The 22,770-nt window shown below is 43.5% G+C and overlaps 1 protein-coding gene and 1 non-coding gene across 15 annotated transcripts in view; both read right to left on the bottom strand.

The window, feature by feature from the left end:
- The window catches only part of PHACTR1 (phosphatase and actin regulator 1), a 574,604-nt gene that overhangs the window by 68,615 nt on the left and 483,219 nt on the right, over positions 1–22,770 (bottom strand). For all 14 annotated transcript variants that reach the window (XM_009450525.5, XM_009450527.5, XM_009450524.5 and 11 more), the window contains one exon: positions 15,205–15,526. In XM_009450525.5, coding sequence (XP_009448800.1) covers positions 15,205–15,526 — 322 coding nt within the window. The remainder of the gene's footprint in view (positions 1–15,204; positions 15,527–22,770) is intronic.
- On the bottom strand, positions 7,138–7,301 carry LOC112209708 (U1 spliceosomal RNA). The gene has a single exon (XR_002944520.2). It is a non-coding gene; the product is annotated as a U1 spliceosomal RNA (small nuclear RNA).

Raw genomic sequence — 22,770 nt, 5'->3', positions numbered from 1 at the left:
ATCCTCTATTCTGCTGTCAAACTGGTCTGATCATGTAATTCTCCTAATCAAAAGAGCCAGGAAAGGCCTCATTGTAAACTGGATCAACTCCACCCTCTACAGCATGGACTAAGAGGTGCCTCACGATCTGACCCCCCAACTCCTTTCAATCTCATTTGTTATTATTCCTTACCATCTTCCTAGGGTTCCAGCCATATCAGACCACTTGCCATTGCCCAAGTACCCTGTGGACTTCCCTGCCTCCTCCCTCTGCTCCTGCAGTTGCTCCACCCCAGAACTCACCCTTCAGATTTTGGCCTAGAGAGAGCATCCTGCCTATCTTTCAGAGATGACTCAAATCTCATTTCATTTGAGCATCCTTTTCTGAGTTTTCCAATGGAAATCAGTCCCTTCTCTGCACATCCATAGCCTCTGTTTCCAGCTTTGTTATAGCATCTGCCACATTATGTTATAATTACAGGCTAAGCATTTACCCCCCACGCCAATTAACTGTGAGCCTCTCCAAGACAGAGGCTGATGATCTTCCTGCCTCTACCTCTACATTGCACATGTGTTTGGAACTGATGGATAAGTTGATCAAATATTTGAATTGAAGTCACACACAATCAGAATACACCACATTACATTTTCAATTACTTAATTTGCGAAAATTAGGATCCCTGACCCTTAGATAGAGTCTTGCTGTTGTAGGGAAATTATCTTTGTGAAAGGAGCATTAGGATTTTTGGAAATAGTGCTCTAGAGGTCTTTTTCCTAAGAAGACAACTCAAGGAGCTAAGGCACAGAGATCTATGCAAGCAAGAGCACATTGGTACCGTGTGGCCTTCATTCCAGGACTGTGTGTGCACAGAAGAGGTAACAGAGAGAGCCTATGATATTCCAATTTCCAATTCTATACTCACAGGCCGTCAGCCCACTTTAATTCAGACTGTCCAAAGTTAGGCTGCTTTGTAAGGTGACGTCATTAAGCTTGATGAGATCTATATGGTTTCCTCCTATACTAACATTCTATAATGAATTTAAACAAAGACCAAAGGCCTTAAATTATTTTCCAGGGGAAAAACAGATGAATTTCTGCTCCCTATCACCTAGGTAGCACCAAATAATGTCATTTTCTTGACAAATGTAATAGGGATGAACATGCAGAAACCGAACAGCATTCCATGATGTTCACAAGATGTTGGACAGATGCACCATTTCGGAATATTTCCACACAATGTCTTAAAGATACCAGCGGGTTCCACAGCTCAGGATGAAGGAGCAGGAGCATCTTTCAAAACCACCACATGGCTACTGCAGATGGTCCTTTAGTGCCCTATGAAAGTGTGTTGTAAATGTTCATCATCTCATTTAATCACCACAAAAACTTGCAGAGTTAAGAAGGGTATTGTTATTATCTTGATTGTTTATGAATTGGGGACATGAGGTTTCTGAGAACACAGTGATCACTCGGCAGTGATCACAGCAGGATGTGAACTCAGGTCTTCCCACCCAGGGCCTGTGTTCTTTCCATGAACCACGTTGTTTTCTCCTGGAGAATCAGCAAAGCCCATCATTTTTTCTGTAGATGTATATGCTGACTATGAAATGCAATTTATACCGCAAATTTTAAAAACCGTGGACTATAATATTTTTATAACAAAAAGCAAGGATAACAGATGTTCACACAATCCAGCTACTCTCTTGCTATGAATTTTGCTGTGAAGAGTCCCATGATGAGCGCTATTATGGAACACACAGGGAGGGGGTTTGAATTCTAGACTTGGGGATACAAGTTTTGTGTGAGTAGCACATGGCTGGGGGTGAGTAGGTGTGCGGAGAGAATAGGCGACAAGAGGAAGGACAGAATAATTACCAGGCTGGATAATCCAGCCTTGCACAACGGAGCGCTGCTGATAAAAAGGGGTCGTGCAGTGGGTTTTGTATCTGTTGTGGCCACTTTAGTAACACGTCTCCTTGAGGATAGAGAGGCATCACCACCACGCTCCTCCCATGACCCTGCATGATGGTTCTTCAGTGCCCCGTCCCTGCCCGACATCACATTACACATTCATAGGCTTATTACCTGTCGCTCCCACTAACGAGTAAGCTCACAAGGATGAGGACTTTGTTTCATCCTCATTTTCCCCTAGAGGATGGAACAGCTTAAATGAACAGAAAATAATGAACAGAAGTATCCCTAAAACAGAAGCCTTGCTATTTACACAAGAAACACTGAAAAGAGACATATTTGGAAAGCTTGAGAGGAAAATGGCAGTCCCGAGTCAATAAAAGGCACACATTTAAAACTGCCTTCCTCTCATCACATCTACAGGATGCCTTAGGGAGGTGAAAAGCTGTACTCTATTCCCTTGGTCTTGTTCCCACCAAGAATGACCTTTACCAAGCCTTCTTTTTGGAAAACTCGACTCTTCTCTTTAACTCTGTTAAACTAAGTAGGAGATGCATAGGTTGAGAGCCCGGGTAGATAACCATTTCTGCCTCCTTTCCCTTTTTCTACCTTTTCTCTTCTCTTCTCTTTCCTCCTCCTCCTCCTCCTCCTCCTTCTTCTTCTCCTCCTCCTCCTTCTTCTTCTTCTTTTTAAATAGCTCATTGCAACCTTGGACCTTTGGGCTCAAGCAATCCTCCCGCCTCAGCCTCCTGAGTAGCTTGTACTAACAGGTGTCGCCGCACCTGGCTAATTTTTTGATTTTTTTTGTAGAGATGGGGTCTCGCTATGTTGGCCAGACTGGTCTCAAACTCCTGGGCTCCCAAAGTTGTTAGGATTACAGGAGTGAGCCACCGTGCCTGGCCTTTTCCTACCATTTCAATGGCCGAATATTTTTAAGGGATCTCTAGACTTCAAAAATGAAGACACTGACTTATCTTTCATGTTCATTACTGGATAAGGGTAAGGCCCAGACCTTACTTTCAGTCTTTCATACAGGAATGAATGCCAAGACATCTACAGTGAGTCTGGGTCATTATAAGAGGCACTCCCTTTTCAAGGGAGCTTTGTAATCATCACTTTATCTCCATTCCACGGTACAGGCTGATGAGTAGGAAATCACTGTGACCCATCCATGGGAGGGGAATTACTGGCCGGCAAACACCTTTGAAACTCTTGTAGGGAATCAAGGGCAGGTCATAAAATTGAAAATCACTGTCTCTTTTAAATCCTTAATCTTTCTCTAAAATAGGTGGGATCCATTTCACCATCATTTCTAAAGAAAAACATGTAATAAAGGGAATATTGCTTTCTGATATCTGATTTTAAATGCATCCACTGTTAAAAAAAAGAAAGACATTAATCTCCTCAAAGGACAGAGAAAATTTATTATCTACAAATATGACACTGAAAGCCAAATTAAACTTCAACAGGAACAGCTTTTGTAATTTAGTCTGCACAAGTTATGAAGAGAGTTTTCAGAGGGGAGAGAGAATAATCAGCCACTTTCCTCTTGGAGACCAAAAATGTGTGAGAAATTATGCTGCAAATTGCAGTGCCTGAGGCTGAAAAATAGCAGAAATAACCAATGTAGCCTAAGAAAATAGTTAATCAGCTTCTTTTTAAGAAAGCAGGCATACATTGTGTGGTTTATCATGGCCTAGGATTAGCCTTCTAAGATAAGACATGTAACATTAAAGCTTTTGTTTTTTGTTGAACTTTAGTCAGCAGGAAACTATGCTGTTCTATATATAGACGAGGGTACTGAGCCTTCCTGAATAGAAAATGTATTTTGAGTTTTTTTTTTTTCAGCAGTGGTAATGGATTTAAATTAATTTGTTCACAGCCTCTGTCCTTTCAGGGACCAATGACCCACATTTCTGAAATATTATCTGGGATTGGGATGTGATGAACAAAACCATAAGACACATAGAGTCTGACCAAGAGCCCATCCCTCCCAGCACTCTCTATTTCTGATGGAGAAACCAGTGGTGGCTTTTCTACTTGACTTTGTCCCTAGACGCTGGTGAGTGTTCTAGCATGCTTGGCTGAGCATGGGTACTAAAAAGGCAGGACACAGAGTCAGCAGAATGGTGCGAGTCCCAGCTGGGCCATTGCTAACCTTGTCTCTTGGTGTTTGGCTCTTCATCAGTTAAATGGAGAAACCTAGGTGCCCACCTCCCAGGCAGCTGCAAAATTAGAAGACAATGCTGGTGCAGTGTGCTTCCTGGACAACAACGCTGAGAGTTGCCGTTTTAACTAGGAGTACATGTCAACACCAACATTTATCATAAATTAGTCATTATAGATATTACCCACTAATTTATTAAAATATTTCCTTTAGTGTTTTAATATTTTTGATCCGCAAAACTTTCTGGACGATGGTTTCCAAGAAGATCAAAGAGTCAATATTTGTGCATTGGAAAAGGGCAGTATTTCTACTGAAGCAAAAAAAATCAAAAGCAGATTCCCTTTCTTTTGAAAATACACTTCCTTTTTTAAATCCTCTTAAGCCTTAAAAAGGTGTTAATGGTTTGTACAGTTTCATTTTAACTTCCTTAAAGTTAAGCAACTTAGGAAATTGCTTAGACAATTTCCTTGCCAACCTTATAGGGAAAGATGGGTCTTGCTCATAATGACATTACTTTGCACTAAAACCACATCATGTACCTTGGAATAGCAGTTAAATCTGAAAAACAACATGTACGTGTAGGCAATTAAAGATGATAAATATAGGCTTTAAAATCAAAGAACTGACCTAAAGTAAGAGATTGACATGCTGGCTTCCAAGGGGCAAGGACAAATGTCTAGCTGGAATTGCGTGAGATTTTGAAGAGATGATCATCACCATAAGAAGAGAATCTTTCCCTGGAAACATATTTCATTTAACAATGTAGGCCATTTGTTATGTCATGAAGAAACACGGAACTACAAAGCAACACCACTTCACAAGCAAACAACACCTAGGTGTTCAGAGTTTCATTCTTGCTGAGGCACTGATTCATATCTGTGTATTGTCAGGGAACACCCTAATTAGCAGGTGAAACATTACAGACATAAGCCAATACAATAATTATTTAGACTGTTAAGGCTAAAAGAAACCCTAGGGATCATCTAGTTTAGGAGGAAGAATTATTCTTTAGAATTTCCTGTGACCCTTGAGGCAACATGAAGAAAAGTAATTGTAACCATGAAATGTATTTACCCAAGGATTATAAATTGTATTGTGCTCTTTGAAAGGCCTAAAAATAATCATGGGATCATAGAATTCTAGAGCTTGGAGGGATTTGAGGGTCTACTGATTTCAATTTCTTCTGTCCAATGTAAAAATGATTCCTTTTTCAATATTCTTGACAAATTCATCTCTAGCTAATATGTAAATGTAAAAAGGGGACATTATAAGAAATAATAAACTATTCATATCAACTTATCAATGTTATAATTTTAAAGGAAAGATTGCTTTGTTACTCTGTGCCTATCACAATGCTTGGCATGCAGTGATCAATGGGTGTTGCTAAGAGTTCAAGACGACTCTGGAACTTTCCTGCATCTAGTTGATCATCCAGATTGGACTGGCTTATCCATGTTAACACAGATGTACATTGACTATGCCAGCAGAGGTAAAGCCATTCTACTTCTCCAAAATTTCACATTACAGTTAACCTACTTCAATATATCTAATCTGCAGTTAGAGTTGGATATGTCCTTAGCAGCTGATCTGACCTGTATGGTTTTTCTTTACATAAGTACATGAGTAAACCATTTGGGACTCCTATTAGCCTGATTTTTCTTAAAAAATCTTCAGTGTCCTCTCTGTTGGCTCTTGGGTTCTTCCTTATATCTGATTACAATGTTACGTCATCAATCTCATTCTCTACGCTATGTCTTCTAAAAACCTGGAAAACAAATGCCAACTCCCTTTTCTTATCAAAAACCTCATTCTCTATCTGGAGACAGTATATCACCCCTTCCTCTAATCTGCCTAAACGTTCTCTCATTCCCATTCTCCTCTCCATCTGGTTATTCCTCTCTTTTAGCTTTTAGTTTAAATGCAGTTCTTCAGAGAAGACAACTCTGAATTTCATAGACCAGTTGACATTCCTGTTGCACATTCTTCTCCCTCCCTGCACTCTCATGGGTACTGATCTGTCCAGTCTATACTCCCAGCAGGTTCTAAGCTGCACTGAGGGTTATCTTCTGTATTTTGTTCACTGTTACATCCCCAGTGCCAAGCACGGAGCCTGGTCTAGAAAATGTACTCAGCAAAGAATTGGTGGATCTTCCATTTGCTAAGCAAACACAGGTACCATCTTTTCTTTTTGCAGGGCCTGTTTTCATTCAAGGTTTACAAGTCAGTAATTGCCTGAAATTTTTTCCTGGCAAATGTCAGCGCTTTCTTCATTTAGCTGCTCAGGGACTTTGGGACAGGAAGAGGTAGATAAAGAATGAATTTATTAGAAACGTATTTATTTTTTCATTTTTAAGGCCCATAGGTGGCAATTTCCATCAGAACTAAATGTATGGTACTTAAAATTTTCCTAAACTAAAATTCACTGGGTGTAAAGAAGGCATCATTAAAAATATCTATTGATATTTTGCATCAGTTGATAGCATGCATGAATGATACTAGTAACAAAAACTCATTCATATTTCGCCTTTTTAGATCAAACTCAGAGATTTCAATTATTCTTCCCATGTGAACTCACCTGGTCTACCAACACACTCCTTCCTCTAATCCGTCTAGAATGTACCCGCATTGCCTTTCTCCTCCTTACATGATTGCTCCTATTTTTCAGGTCTCAGCGTAAAATTCTGGAAGTTAACTTTCAGGTTTAGTCTGAGGACACTGGATAGAGCTGAACTATCAAATACGATTCCCTACACCTTAGCGATCTTAGCATCCCTACCTTAGCTAAGGATGATGACCCCTCTCCCATTTTATCATTCATGAAGGATTTGCTCCAAGAGAATTAATAAGAAGGGACGATGTACTTCAATGATGGCTAAAGTTCATAATCAAAATTATAGTATCTGGAGCTCTAGTTTGATATTATCAGGCATGACAAGTAAAGATCTAGATTTAATTTTAAGGGAGGAACTTTGTACGTTGTTTCTAACATCAAACACAACACAACAGGAATGGCCCAACAGGGGAAGCAGGAGTGGATCCTCAGCAAAAGCCTGTTTCTTTTCTTGCTTTTTTTTTTTTTCAAGGGAAAGCGCAAGCACAGTCCCCCACTACCACAAATTATGCAGTCGAGTTTCCCACATTTGGGAAAATCGCAGGGGTCAGCATATCCGGAGTGCGATGGATAAGCCTCGCCCTGGGAAAACCACCTTCGTGATCATGGTATCTCCACTGCCAGGTAAGTATGCAAAAGCCTGTTTCTATAATTGAGACAGTTTGTAACAAAACATTGATCATAAAAGTAAGATATTTTTCTATTTCAAAGATTAGAGTAACTTTTAATGAAACCCACTCCATAAATAGTTTCAGAATACTTCCTACATGACAGGTACTATGGCAGATTGTGGCCCATTTGTGCTGCTATAATAAAATACCCAAGACTGGGTAATTTAAGAAGAACGGAAATGTATTTCCTCACAGTTGTGGGGGCTGGAAAGTCCAAGATCAAAGTGCTGGCAGGTTTGGCTGTCTGGTGAGGGCTGCAGCCTCCGGCTGGGAGAAACACGGCACCCTCACATGGTGGAAGGCCAAGAAGGCTTTATGCTGCTGTGTGAAGTCCCGTTCACAAGGGTCTTAATGTCGTTCATGAGGGAGGAGCCCTCATGGCCTAATCACCTTTTCAAGGCCCCACTTGTTAATACTAAGACATTGGCCATTAAGTTTCAACTCCTGAATTTTGGAGGAGAGACACTCAAACCATAGCAAATGGGGAGACGAGGATGGTTCCCATCCACATTAAAGAGAGAATATACAGAGAAACACATAACCTGTTGCAAGTATGCAAAAGGGGTGTGTGCAGGAGGGCAGAGCTCTGTATGGGAATCTGAGAAGGGATCACAGAGGACCTGGTATTTTAACGTCTTGAAGAACAAGAATTTTTCTTTGTGAAAGAAGCTGCTCTGGGTGGTAGAGGACAGGATGTAAGAGAGTGCATTCCAAACAGAGGGAACAGTTCAAATTGTTAGAATAAAGAAAATATAAAAGGTTAAAGACCACTAATACTGCTTAATATTTATATAACATATGCCTTGTGAGAACTCAATCCATCAATAGGAAGCAGACTAATAAGTGAAAGAATATCACTGCAGCTATGAGAGGCTCTCCATTCATTCAGTGATTCTTTCACTCACTCACTCACTCACTCACTCACTCACTCACTCAAACCTATAAGCCAGGCCCTGTTGTAGGCACTCTGGATACAGCCATGAACAAAACAGTTCCTGCCCTTGTGGACTGTATGTTCTATTAGGTGAGAAGAGCAACAAACCGAATGAAAGGCAAATGACACAAAACGTTAGATGGTGAAAAATGCTTTGATAGGAATAAAAGGAGTTGGGGAACAGGCTTTGTTGCGAGGAGGGTTGCAATATTGAACGGGAAGGGCCTCATTGAGGATGTGACATTTGAGTAGAGACCCGAGGCAGGTGAGTGTAGGAGCCCTGAGGATATTTGAGGGAAGGGCAGTCCGTCCAGGGGAACAGCCAGTGCCAAGGCCCCGTCAGGAGGTGTCCGGCATGTCCGAGAATGTCCGAGAATGTGCGAGAATGGTGGGAAGGCCGCTGTGTGAGGGAGGAGGGAGCAACACAGAGGGGAGCCAATGAAGCGAGGGAGACCACAGGGGCAGTCCGTTAATACTCAGGTTTCAACCCTGAATTTTGGAGAAGAGATGCTCAAACTATAGCAGATGAGGAGACAAGGATGGTTCCTGTCCACATTAAAGACAGAGTATAGAGAGAAACACATAACCTGATGCAAGTATGCAAAAGGGGTGTGTGCAAGAGGGCAGAGATCTGTACCAGAATCTGAGAAGGGGTCACAGAGGACCTGGTATTTTAATAATGTCTTGAAGAGTAAGTAGATTTTTCTTTGCAAAAGAACTTGGAGTGGCTGTGGGCTTCTGGGCCATGGGGAGGATTTTGCTTTTTACTCTTAGTGAGTTGGACAGCGACAGAAGCATTTTGGGCACAGCCATTGTTAAGAGCTGAGCTGTGTCCCCAGATAAATTCATATGTTGAAGTCCTAAGTCCCAGTGCCTCAGAATGTGACTGTATTTGGAAGTAGGTTCTTTAAAGAGGTGAGGGAGTTACAATGATGTCAGTGGTGTGGGCCCTAATCCGCTATCACTGGTGTCCTTATAAGCAGAGATGAGCAACAGCCACACACAGAGGGAAGACCACGTGAGGACACAGAGAGAAGACACCACCTACAAGCCAAGAAGAGAGGCCCCAGGAGAAACCAACCCTGTTGGCACCTTGATCTCGGACTTCTAGCCTCCAGAACTGAAAGACAATAAATTTCTGTCATCTAAGTCACGCATTCTCTGTGTGTGTGTTTTTTTAAATGGCAGTCCTTGCAGACAAAGACAGTCACAATCTGACTTTCCTCAAACCCTGTCTCTTTTGCTGTTGTAGTGGGGATGGGCTGCAGAGCAGGTGTGGATGCAGAAGAACAGGTGGGAGAAACTGCAGTAAGCCAGGCAAGGCCGACTGAGGCTCAGGCAGGGGAAGAAGGAGCATGTGGAAGTGTTGATCTTATCCCTGTGTATGTACAGTGTGGACCAGACAGGATTTGTGGACAGTCAGATGTGGGGAACCAGAGAAAGGAAGGGGTCAAGGGTGACTCCAGGTTTTTGGCATGAGTGACTGAAAGTGTGAAGTTGCCTTTAATTGAGAAGGGAAAGACTTCTTTGAAGTGCATTCCATTAAGAATCTTCCTAAAATTCCTTCAGGGTCCACATGGATCCACATTCCACCTTCATTTTACTAATAGGAGACTGGAACACAGAGATCAGCCGAATTAAGATCAGAAAGAAAAGGAGTCCTGATTAGGACTTTACATCTGACTTCTAGGATCGATGCCAACTAGATCACGGAGCTTACTGCAGATATTAAAAGTAAAAACACTGCATCATCTTTGAAATGATAACAAAGGCATAAAAATGATATAATGGACTTTGGGGACTCAGGGGGAGGGGTGGGAGGCTGGTGAGGGATAAAAGACTACACGTTGGGTACAGTGTACACTGCTTGGGTGATGGGTGCACCCAAACCTCAGAAATCACCACTAAAGAACTTATCCATGTAACCAAAAACCACCTGTTCCCCCAAAACGATTGAAATAAAAATAAAAATAAACAAATAAAAAGTTGTTCCACAACAGGGTCACTAAATAATCATGAATTCAACTCTTTAATGACTTTAAGAAAAGCTTGTTTCTTAAGAACAAGAGTAAACGCTAGCAAAGATTTAAGTACAAAAATGGGGGAAAAATGCAGTGTTATTTATTAGAATGGAAAGTTGAGGGGAAATCTAAATGCAAAAAAAAAAAAAAAAAAAAAAAAAGAAATGATAAACCATCATCTTCCAAAAGATGTAGCTCACCAGGGTGAGGGGAATGAAGATAATCTAATTTGAGGAAACTTACCCAAACAAACAGACTTACCCAAACCATTCTAGGGTCACTGAAGACAAATTTTCCATGCTGGCTAACGTTCAATACCATTTGCTTACTGTGTGACATGCAATAACCCCACTGATTTGGATTCATTAAATAATTTGATCCTCACAAATGACCCTAATGAGGCTGCTGGCATTATGATTATTTTTATTTTACAGATAAGGCATGAAAATCAAAAAGAGGTTGAGCCATACGCTTTGGGTCACACAGCTAATACGTGGTGTGTCTAAGACTCAAACTCCGGCAGTTAATTCTGGAACCCACACACTTTGTCCTGAAGTAGGGGTGCGTGATGCCACCAGCTCGGCCCCCACTGCCTAGGGCAACCCTGTGATTTTGAATAAATATGACCCTTTAAATTTGCTTCAAGTGGACTCTAGCTCCTTCCCCCAAATCTTGTGAGCCAAAGCTGTAAATAACCACGCCATTGTTTAGTGCCATCAAGCAGGCTTAGGCAAGGTAGTGTCTAAGAACTTCTCTGCAGGTGTGTGCCATGGCTTACACCTGTAATGCCAGAAATTTGGGAGGCTGAGGCAGGACGATCACTTTAGACCATGAGTTCGATGCCAGCCTAGGCAACATGGCAAAACCCCATCTCTACAAAAAGTATAATAAAAAAAAAATTAACTGGGCATGGTGGCGTGCACCCATGATCCCAGCTACTCAGGAGGCTGAGGTGGGAGAATTGCTTGAGCCTGGAAGGTCGAGACTGCAGAGAGACATGATCATGCCACTGCACTACAGCCTGGGTGCCAGAGTGAGATGCTGTCTCAAAAATAAAAAATATAAATAAAAAGTAACTTCTCCATATAAATCAGAGCAGATGTGGTATAATCTCAGGGGAACACGAACAAGATGGTATAAGATCTAGAGAAGTCCTTAGATGAAGGGAATGGTAGCTATCTTCAAAGATTTAAAAGCCTTTTACAGGAAAGGAAGATTAGAAATAAGATCGGGAAGGGGCAGATACAAATTTCAGTAAGTAAAACTTTTAATAGAGAGGGAACTTTGTAACAGTCAGACCTTCTTGACAATGAAGCAGGCTATGTTGGGACCTGGAGAATGTCCTGTTGGAGCAGAGACCAGAGGATAAATGGTCAGGAACACTGCGGTGAGCAGGGGCTTGGTGGCCTGGACGGTCTTCAAGGCCCCTTTCATTGATGAGATGACTTGTGCAAACGTATGGTCCAGTGTCAGGCATTGATGCTGTTTAATTCACCATTCAACTTTGTATATTACCTATAACTTTTTCATCAGGATCAGACTGTCCATCTGGACCGATGGCCTATGGTGTGACATTCTTTGAGATTTCAGGGGGCAGCAATGGCCCAAACAGGGGGTCTGTCCAAGGAACTTTAAAGGCAGGATGCCTGAGTGTTTGGTAATGCCTCTCCCTTCTTGCAGAGTTTTTTGGGGTCACTGGAAATTGCCAGGAGGATAGAGAAATGATTCTTTCTTTCTGTATAAAACTTGGTTAGAACAAGAATGAAATCATGTTGACAGGCAACAGGGAGAATTTTTAGGCAGTAAAAATCAGGGGGAAATCACCCAAGACAGCTGGTGATTCCCTCCCTACACTGAAAAGTGTGGCCTGTGACCTTGGCCTATTTTGAGATTCTTCCTGGAGATGACTGGAGACACTCAGAAAAGTCTCTCCAATCTTTGTTTGGGAAGAGGGCCTCTCTTTCTCTGGGGTGGCAATCTTGTCAAACTGATGCATGCATTAATCTCTGCAGCCTGGTTGGTCTGTTAGGACAACCCTATGCTTTGACCTCGAGTGGGAAGTGAGGGAGAAAGAAGGAGGAAATGACTTTGAGTTGGGACAAAGCATAGAGACTGCCTTGGCTCTGCTGCCGAGATCATGCTGCATACCCTGCCCCCACCAAAATTCCCTTATCCCACTAGATCTACCCATTGGTCTAAATTAAACTCAAATATCCCGCAAATACCCACAGATATTATAAAACTTGTCAGTTAGCATCTTTAATTGAACCTTTTAATATGGTGTTTTTTTAAAGTGGAAGCATATTTAGCAATATACTATTAACATGCTATCCAAGTATCTTTTCTGATGATTGACGCTCATGAGAGATATGAAAACTTAGTGGGTGCATGTAGACATGGGGTGGGGGGCAGCAATGACATTGGCTGCTACATGTCCTTAGGAAGCAGCTGTGTGTTAGTACAAAGATCTCTGGACTTGGAGAGGGAAGACCCAGGCTGGAGGCTTAGCCTCTCAACTTACTACCTAGGGTAGTGTTTTCCAAACATCTACAGGGAAGAAACAGTTCTTACTGTTTAGTTCTTTCCATTTTCAATCCATCACAAACTGATGCTTTTGTAAAATATAATACAAATGTAAAAATAATGAAGCCCTTTTTAATGACAAGATTCAACAGACATGAAATTATTCTGTCATATTGCTGTAAGAGTATCTAAAACTTGTTCTCAATGTCTGCACTTACGTGGTTGCAGATGTGAGATAAGCCATTTGTGGGCCACCCTTTGAGAAGGTGGCTTTGGGGAACTTAGTGAACCTCCCTTAGTTTCTCCATCTACTCAGTTTCCATAGATGATGTGAGGATTAAATAAGATGACAATGACAGTGATGACAATGTGTATGTGTAATAGATTAAAACGTGCCAGCCACATTTTAAATTATTATTGTTCTAATTAATAACAAGAATAGTTGCCAATGATAGCAAGGGGCCAAATTAAGTTTTGTTTTTTTCCTTTTGCAGCAAGGGCAGGTGTTAACACCAAGAAATCAAGTCAGAATTCCTAGACACAGCAACCTCCCAGTGAATCACTCCTTTCCCAAATGCAGAATACTCAGCTGACAGGCAGGAGCAGAGAAAGCCACCGAGAGTCAGGAAAACACAACCCAAAGCTCCCGCCTGTGCATCTCGCTTTTGGCTCTCTGGTGATTCGATGGGACCTCCATACTGCCATTTTCCATCTGTAGGACCCAATGACCAGCAGCCACTACTATGGGACAAGCATTCAGCTCACAGTCAGAGATACCCTTTGTACCTCATAATCACACTTTCTCCTTGTTACACCAGGGCACTCAGTCAAGCAATGTGCCTCAGAGCCCCAGTGGGAAATCCCAGTGCCTTCTTGGATGTGAGGTAGGTGGCGGTGTTTGAATACACACACACACACACACACACACACTCATGTGTGTATACACAATCAAGAGTAATTGAGAACCAGTTTGAGAGATCTCCCTATGTGGTGAGGAGTTAGGGTCGTGGCTGCAGGCCTGCCTGTGGGGTCATCTTTGCAGCTCTCCCTGAAGAGCGACTGGAGGCATATTCTGGTGAAAGAGGGAGCTGCCTTGGTAGTGGCCAAATATTAGCCTCACAAGTGCACATAATCAGAGCCTGGGACTCTGCTTCCTCCATCAGCAAGAACAGGGTATATCTTCCCACCTTCCCCAGCCCTCTTGTTTCCCTCCAACACCTGCCAGCCCTCATCTTTTCTTATTTCATATTTTAATTCTTTTGAGTATCATAAAAGTAATATACACAGAATTAAAAATTACCATAGAAAAATATGAAATATAAAAGTATTTTCTCCCCATTTCACCACCCCAGGAATAAACGCTATTAATGACTACGTATACATTTTTCCACAAAACATTAATGCTTATACAGACACAATATGTGCGTGCATGTGTGTGTGCATGCATGTGTGTGTGTGTGTGTGTACACGTGTATGTGTGTACACCCACACAGATGCAAAGATGGATATACAGCAGGTTCTTGAATAAGGTCATTTCATTCAATGTCATTTTGCCATAACATTGATGAGAAAAAGAAAAAAAAGCTGATTCCCAGCTGGGGCCATCGTCTGTGTGGAGTCTGCATGTTCTCCCCACGACTGCATGGGTTTTCTCCATGTACTCAGGTTTCCTCTCACATCCCTAAGATGTACATGTCAGGTGAAATGGCGTGTCTACACTGTCCTAGGTCTGAGTGAGTGTGGGTGTGGGTGTGGGTGTGAGTGTGCCCTGTGAGGGGATGATGTCTGACCAGGGCCAGATCTCGCCTTGTGCCTTGGGCTGCTAGGACATGTTCTGGCTAGCCACCACCCGGAACTGGAATAATTGGGTCATCATCTTCTTTGTTTTTATTAACCTTTCTTAAATGTATGTACAGCTCACATTTATTTCAATGTTTAATATTAGAAGTGTTGTGGTCTTTATTTAGAAGTTTGGTGATATTTTTGTGACCAGAAATATGCTATAGGAACTTAAGTCTTGTTTATATCAATTAGTCTATGGTTAAGTTGGTTTTGTCAGATTTTATTTTACTGAAGTTGCAATTTTCACGAACCTACTGATGACACTGAGGATTGTGTGTATATATAAGCATATACATATATATATATATATGAATGTTAGTTTTTCTTTCCGATAAATGTGGTTATTCTAGAGCTTTTCAATTGGCAACATTTTTTTTCTTCCATGCTTTGCCCTTCAGTTTTTTGTCTCATTTTACTTTCAAACATTTTCCCCCCAGTGGGGATGAACCCTTGTTCACATTCCTAAGTTATGGTCCAAATCCCTAAGCCCCCCTCCCCAGCCAACCCCTCTCCTCCCATCCTCCCTCCTGGTGCCCACCTTTACCTTTCCAGCCTCTGCATGGTCATGGCCAGCGTTTTGTTGAGCTCGTCTATCATTCTGCAGCCCGAGGGGTGCATGGGGAGGGAGCCGGTGGTGGAGGGGAGGTGCTGGCCGTGGCTGCCGTACTGCAGCTGGTGCTGGATCTGGGAGGGCAGGACAGTGTGGTGGTGCTGGGCCACACCCTGCTGGCCACTCTTCTGGGCTGTGTAGGACACCAGTGAGAGGTCTGGCCCCCCCACGGGCATACAGATCATGACTTTCTTTGGAGGTAGTGGAGGCGACAGTTTCACTGGCAGACAAGGCAATTTCACAGGGGCGCCAGGATCTGTGGCAGAAAGAGGGCGAGAGGCAGATGTGAGTTTGGGGGCATCAGTAGAAACTCAGAACACCAGATGCGCTCACCTGGAGACTGTGGCCAATGAGTTGAGCCTCTTAGGTAAAATGTGTCAATTGGAGACAACAGCGTGATGAGTGCTACTCAGCAAGTATCCATTGACTCTTGTTTCCTACTCCAAGTGCACTTGCACTGGCCATAAGGGCCTTCAGGAACCCAGACATTAGTGGTGTCTAATGCACAGTATGTCAGAGACTTGGAAGCAGCCCAGATAGTGAGGCAGGAGGAAGGAGGCATGTGATGAGCTCTTCTGCTCATGGACACTCATGGACTGTCAAGGAAACCTTTGCTAGGATACGCCAAACTATGGTTTGGATGCAGTTTGTCCCTGCAAAAACTCATGGTGAAATTTAATTGTCAATGTAAGGATGTCAGGAGGTGGAACCTTTAACAGGTGGGGCCTACTGGGAGGCACTTGGGTCACGGGTGTGGATCCCTCATGAATAGATTAGGGGTGGGTGTGAGCGAGTTCTAGCTCTCCCAGGAACGGATTAGTTCTCAAGGGAGAGTGGGTTGTTAAGAAGAGTCTGGGTTCCTCAGTTTCTCTCCTTTGCTTCCTCTCTTGCCATGTGCTCTCTGCACACACCAGCTCCCCTTCCACTTTCCTCCACAGGTGAAAGCAGCCAGAGGCCCTCACCAGAAGCACCATGTTTCTCATACTTCCCAGTCTGCAGAACTGTGAGCTAAAGAAACCTCTTTTCTTCATAAATCACCTGGCCTCAGGTATTGTTACAGCAACACAAAACAGACCAAGATATGCCAGCCTACAATATGTGTCTACAATTTTGCCATTATGATGTGAACAGATCTTTCGAAGCTGGAACTTTCCAACAGGCATGAGATTTAAAGCCAGCCCTAGGATCAAGTCCACCAACAGCATGTCACTCTGCAAGTGCCTTTACTGCTGCCAACCTTAATTCCCTCTTCCGTCACCTAGGGACGACCATCCTGCCTTGAGAGGATGCTTTGTGAAGATTAGTTTTTGCAGATCCTGGCTTGGGTGCACGAGTGGGGCAGGAGTGAGAGTGACTGCTGGACTGGTGGGCCCACTCAAGTGTGGGCTACTGAAACAGTAAGGAGGCTCCCACAGGGGATTCCAGGCTGCTGGAACCTACCTAGGACCAACTGCTGGGTTCCATGACAATGCCATTGAGCTACCTAGAGATGCTCCATATTTGAGGGGCTCAGGGTCAGACTAGACCCCATGGCATTTCTGAGGAGATGTAGCCTGCTGTTGTACCCCACATTTCTGGAAATCACCTAGCACTGGAGGGGAACCTGGTTGAACCCTGTGGGTTGTAGGCTTGCCTGGGAGAAGCATGGTCTGGAACAGCACAGCAGGGAGGAGTAGGGAGTCTCAATGCCCCACTGGCACCCCCTGTTGGGGAGCACCACGCAGTTCTGACTCCCCATCTCGGAGGCCATAGATTTTTCTCTAATGGTCTATCTGCCTTGAACGTGGCCTTCCTCCAGTCTAACTTACAGTCCTGCCAAAATGACATTCCTAGAGCACAAATCTGATTACGTAGCTCCCCAGTTTAAAACCCATCCATGGACTAAACCTTCCTGATGCATCATTCAAGGCCTTCCATGGGCTGGCTGCTGCTTGGTTCATCTCTTCATGTCCACATTGTACCTCTATGAAGTCTGCTCTGGTTCCCCCGGTTGGAAATAACCTTACCTATGGCACCTGAAAAGCTGGAGCAGAATCTCTCCTATGGCCCAGATCACTTTTCTCCTGTGGATTCTACTTATTTGGTGGCCCATGGATTCAGGGTCTCCATGCTCAACAAAGTTGACCAGGTGGCCTTGGCCATTCTCCCAAGAGCTGCTGCAGTCTTCCCCAGCCTCCTCCAGGATCCTCACCTTCCACAGATGCCTCTCCCTATCTCAGTGAGGAACTGAAGAGGAGCACTCACGGCTTCCCCACCTCCTGTTTAGTTCCAGCCCACTTTTCTCACCATTACCCAGACCATCCACCCTCACTCCTGAACTGCCGAGTTTCCTAAACTACCTGATGTTCCCATAACCCTAGGCTTTTGCATGTCACTTTCCCTCAGTTTAGAATATTCTCCTCTGTTTTGTCTTATTGGTCAATTACTAGTCGCCCTTCAAGATCCAACTCACAAACAATCACCCCTGAAAAGCCTTCCTTGATCATCACGTCCCTCTTCCCACTCTGTGGAAAGAGAGTGGGAACGTGGGTGCATATTATGTCCGTGTTAATTGTATTAACGATGATAGCAGGAATGACGACAGTCATGATAATCAAGACTTCTATCATGCTTACTATGTGCCAGATACTGTTCTAAGGGCTCTTTGTATTCTAACCGGTTTAATCCTTACAACAAGTCTGAGGTAGATGCCATTATTATCTCATGTTTACAGATGATGAAACAGGATCTCTGAAGACACTATGCTGCACTTCCTGTTTACATAACTGTCTCCTCTCCCGGAGAAGAGTGACAGTGTGTAATTTATTATTGTACCTCAAACCTCAGCATCTTGTTCAGTGCCCAGCTCACATCACAAGAGATGCAAATCATGTTTACAGAATGAGCCAAAGTTATGATGATCTGCTGTGGGATGAATTCACACCTTCCCCAGAAATAGATACTCTAGGAAGGAGATGTGAGCCTGAAATGGATTACAATTTTAGGATCACGCAGTTGTGGCATATGGACACTAAACTTCTGATCCTACTGCTGAGACACAGAAAATTCTAATCATTTCAGGGGGCCTGATAAGATTGCTCCCCAACACCAGAATGCAAACCAGTCATAACCACAGGCTTCCGCATGTTCATTCCCAAGGGCTTGTCCTGTTCATTGTGACCCCTCATGCATATGGTGCAATGTCACCACATTCAGGAACTTAACAGGCAGGCTAGCTAGTTCCAAAGTGCTGAGACACGGAAAAACTCAACACCATTGTCCAGCTCCTCTTACTGAAGGGTCCACTTACATAGCTCTTAGAAGCTTCAGTGCAGGCGGGCGCGGTGGCCCATGCCTGTAATCCTGGCACTTTGCGAGGCCGAGGCGGGTGGATTACTTGAGGTCAGGAGTTCAAGACCAGCCTGACCAACATGGTGAAACCCCGTCTCTACTAAAAATACAAAATTAGCTGGGCGTGGTGGCAGGTGCCTGTAATCCCAGCTACTTGGGAGGCTGAGGCAGGAGAATCACTTAAACCCAACAGGTGGACTTTGCAGTGAGCTGAGATTGCACCATTGCACTATAGCCTGGGCGAGTGAAACTCTGTCTCAAAAAAAAAAAAAAAAAAAAGCTTCAGTGCAAACCTAGCAAATGCAGTATGTCCTGAGGTGTTAAGGATTTTGCTCCAGGACCCTTAACCCATAGTCCTTCATTTGAAGACACTGGTTCTCTAAGGCAAGTAGGTGCTCACTTGCTTGGTCAGGAGAAAGAACCAGGAAGGCAGAGTGGAATTCTCTGCCTAGGAAGGAGCAGTGATTATATTGAGTTCTGCCCATCTTGTTAATCAATAGCTTCTTGCAACATTCCACCACTTCTTGTGACTGCTTCCATAGCAAAACCTACTTGGTTTCATCACTAGAAAATTGGCCAAGTGAGCCCCAGCAATTCTATGAAAACAGGCAAGGAAGAAAAGGCCAGCTGGACCAAGTTAGTGGAGACGGTTATTCTTATTGTTCCAGGAAAGGCATGCTGGGGCCTTGGGGAACCCCCCTCCTTCTTTCCTGCTGCATCTCCTTTCTGGTCGTTGTGATGCACATAGCTATGAATTAAAGAAGGGCAGCGAATAAAAGTGAATCATTTAAAATCATTTTTGGCTCAGTGGATTTCATAAAAATGAACAAAAGTAAGAAAAGGGCTAAAATCAGGTAGAATTACCTGCTTTCTGTGAATTAGCCATGCAGTCTCTATCTTCCCCCAAAATTGTGGATAACTGAGGAGCGGCTGGGCAGCTCATGTGTTTGTTAGAGTGGCAATGCCTATTTGTATATTTTTACAACATCTTTACACCAAGTCATTCCCCATAACATAACTAGAGGCACGATTTGGAACCAGCTGCATATCTGTCATTCTGAACTTCCATCTAAGCTTTTAATCTTCCTTTTCCCACTCAAACTTCTGTATTCTCTGGCTTCTTGACCACTACACCAGTCTAGGACACTCATCTCCTCTTATTGTGTGGATAATGCAGTCCCAGCCCTCTGATCTGTCCCCACTCTGTACCAGATATCTATCTCCCTACAGCACCTGCTGGGCATGCGTGAGGTCCATGATGGCTCCATGCTCAGTCCATGCTGCAAGTCCAAGTATGACTCTGTCTGGACTCCCACTTACATCTCTCTCGTCCACTCTGGCCTCTGGGTTTCCCGATAACCACGCTCCTTCTCTCTTCAGGGCCTTTGCTGTACTCACCTCCTGAAATGCCTTCCTGTTCCTTGATAATAAAAATTGCATTCGCCCTTCAAGCGGCAAATGAAGACCCGCTTTCCTCTGGCAGCCTTTCCTCCCTGAACTCCTACAACCCTGGTGGTCAGCAGCACCAGTGAATTTGGCTCTGTTTTGTGCTGGTTACTGCTGGCTCCATTTGGGTCAGCCCTGTCTTCCCAGCAAGTTCCCGGATGGCTCCTCCTACATGTGCTGCAGCAGGACTCTGAGGCCGGGCAATGATGGAACGTGCTCACTGCCCTGTGGTCCTCAGGCCCAGGACTGGGGGTGCATCAGAATCACAATGATGCTCATTCGTCTTTTCAGGGATTCTAGGTTGGGGTCCAGCATTATATTTCTTTCTTTTTTTAATTTTTTTTTTTTTTTTTTTTTTTTTTGAGACAGAGTTTCGCTCTTGTTGCCCAGGCAAGAGTGCAATGGTGTGACCTCGGCTCACTGCAACCTCCCACTCCCGGGTTGTTCAAGTGATTTTCCTGCCTCAGCCTCTGAGTAGCTGGGACTACAGGTGCCCACCATGACGCCTAGCTAATTTTTTTTTTTTGTATTTTTAGTAGAGATGGGGTTTCACCATGTTGGCCAGGCTGGTCTCAAACTCCTGATCTCAGGTGATCCACCCACCTCGGCCTCCCAAAGTGGGTGGCCACCCAGTGCTGGCCACCTGGCCCAGCATTGCATTTGTAAAAAGCCACAGTCAAAAATAACTCTTGGCCTCTTACTTTTGTCCTTTGCTCTGAACAAAAGGGCACTATTTCTTAGAGCAGAGTCCTTGGAACACCTGCAATAGTTGCCTGATGCAACTTCATGTTCCTGAGCTTTACTTTGGACCTGCTGAACCAGAATCTTTGGGCCAGACATTTGGATTTAAGATGCTTCCTGGCCGGGTGCAGTGGCACATGCCCGTAATCCCAGCACTTTGACCCCGTCTCTACTAAAAATACAAAAATTAGCTGGGCGTGGTGGCACGTGCCTGCAATCCCAGCTACTCGGGAGGCTGAGGCAGGAGAATTGCTTGAACCCGGGAGGTGGAGGTTGCAGTGAGCCGAGATTGTGCCACTACACTCCAGTCTGGGTGACAGAGTGAGACTCCATCTCAAAAAAAAAAAAGATTCTTCCCAAATGCTCAGCATATACAAGGAGCTGAGAATCACTGGCTCAGGGTGCTAAATCGCTTGGTGTATGGTGCTGCCTGAGGCAGGGATACTGCAGCACTCAAGGCCAGGATGCATCAGTTCCATCCAGCATCTGGACCAATGTCCATTCTGGGGGGTCACTGGGATAATTTCCAGATTCTATTTCTATGCCCCCAACATGTAAAAAGTAAAAGAGCAATTTTCCCTAAACCAATTTATTAAAAGCTAATTTGCCTAAAATCTTTTCACCTAATGATTATCTTGTCCACATTAGAATGTGCAATTAAAGGATACTTCTTAAACCAATTTGTCTAATGGCACTTCCAATTGAGTTTTATAAAAATCATTTGTCATTGAGCCTTTTGTAAATGATAAGATGTCTTATATCCTTGTGGGTGAATTTTTCTATTTTATTTCTATCTATAGAAATAAAATCTTTTATTCTATTTCTATCTATATCTTGTCTAAACTTTAAGGATGTTTTAGAAAAGTTTGCATAAAGAGCCTTTCTTCAAAATTTTGTGTCAAGCAATAAGTACTTCATCAAACAATTAGCTTTTCCTACATAGTTGATTCAAAGCATTCAGGTTCTTCTGCCTTCTTGCTGATTTTTTATTTACCCTATGTGCACTCTGTAAATTTACTAAACAAACCAAGAAATATATATCTAGTACCCATTTCTGTTTAGTGAGGCGATTACATTTTTATAGTGAGGATGACAAAGGGAATTGGGTAGATCAGGATTCTACTGCATGGCATCCACTTTTCAAGATGCTAATTTTTTTTTTTTTTTTTTTTTTGAGATGGACTCTCACTTTGTCGCCCAGGCTGGAGTGCAGTGGTGTGATCTTGGCTCACTGCAACCTCCGCCTCCCGGGTTCAAGCAATTCTGCTTCAGCCTCCCCAGTAGCTGGGATTATAGGTGCACGCCACCAAGCCTGGCTAATTTTTTGTATTTTTAGTAGAGATGGGGTTTCACCATGCTGGCCAAGCTGGTCTCGAACTCCTGACCTCGTGATCCACCTGCCTCGGCCTCCCAAAGTGTTGGGATTACAGGTGTGAGCCACTGCTCCCAGCAGCTAACTTCTTAAAGTAGTGTTTCCATCAGCCTCATTAGGGAAGCTTGGGAGAGGCAGATTCCCGGGCCTCACCTTCAGAGTTCAGATTCAATAAGTCCACAGTGGTGCCCAGGAATCTGCTTTGTAAACAAACTCCCAGATCACTCTGATCTACCTGGATGGAAATGACACCTGGTGCTGCAAGTTCTCATCGGGCAAAGAGGCACAAAATCATTACCCACATTTGTTGGTCTAAAAAGTATAAGATAAACTATAAAATCATGCACGGATTCAGTTCTGTTGGCTTCAGCAAATTGCTTAATCTCTTTGATGTTCAGTTTTCCAATCTGTGAAATAATGTGTTATGGCAAGGTTGTCCAACCGGCGGCCTGCATGCGACCCAGGACAGCTTTGAATGTGGCCCGACACAAAATCGTAAACTTTCTTAAAACATGACGAGATTTATGCACGGATCTTTTTCTTTTCTTTCATTTTTTTTTTTTCACTCATCAGGTATCATCAGTATTTGTATATTTTATGTGTAGCCCAAG

This window comes from Pan troglodytes, chromosome 5 (assembly GCF_028858775.2).
Source record: "Pan troglodytes isolate AG18354 chromosome 5, NHGRI_mPanTro3-v2.0_pri, whole genome shotgun sequence".
In the NCBI taxonomy this organism is placed as follows: domain Eukaryota; kingdom Metazoa; phylum Chordata; class Mammalia; order Primates; family Hominidae; genus Pan; species Pan troglodytes.
Note: the sequence above shows the minus strand (reverse complement) of the source record. Positions and strands in the feature narration are given on the sequence as shown.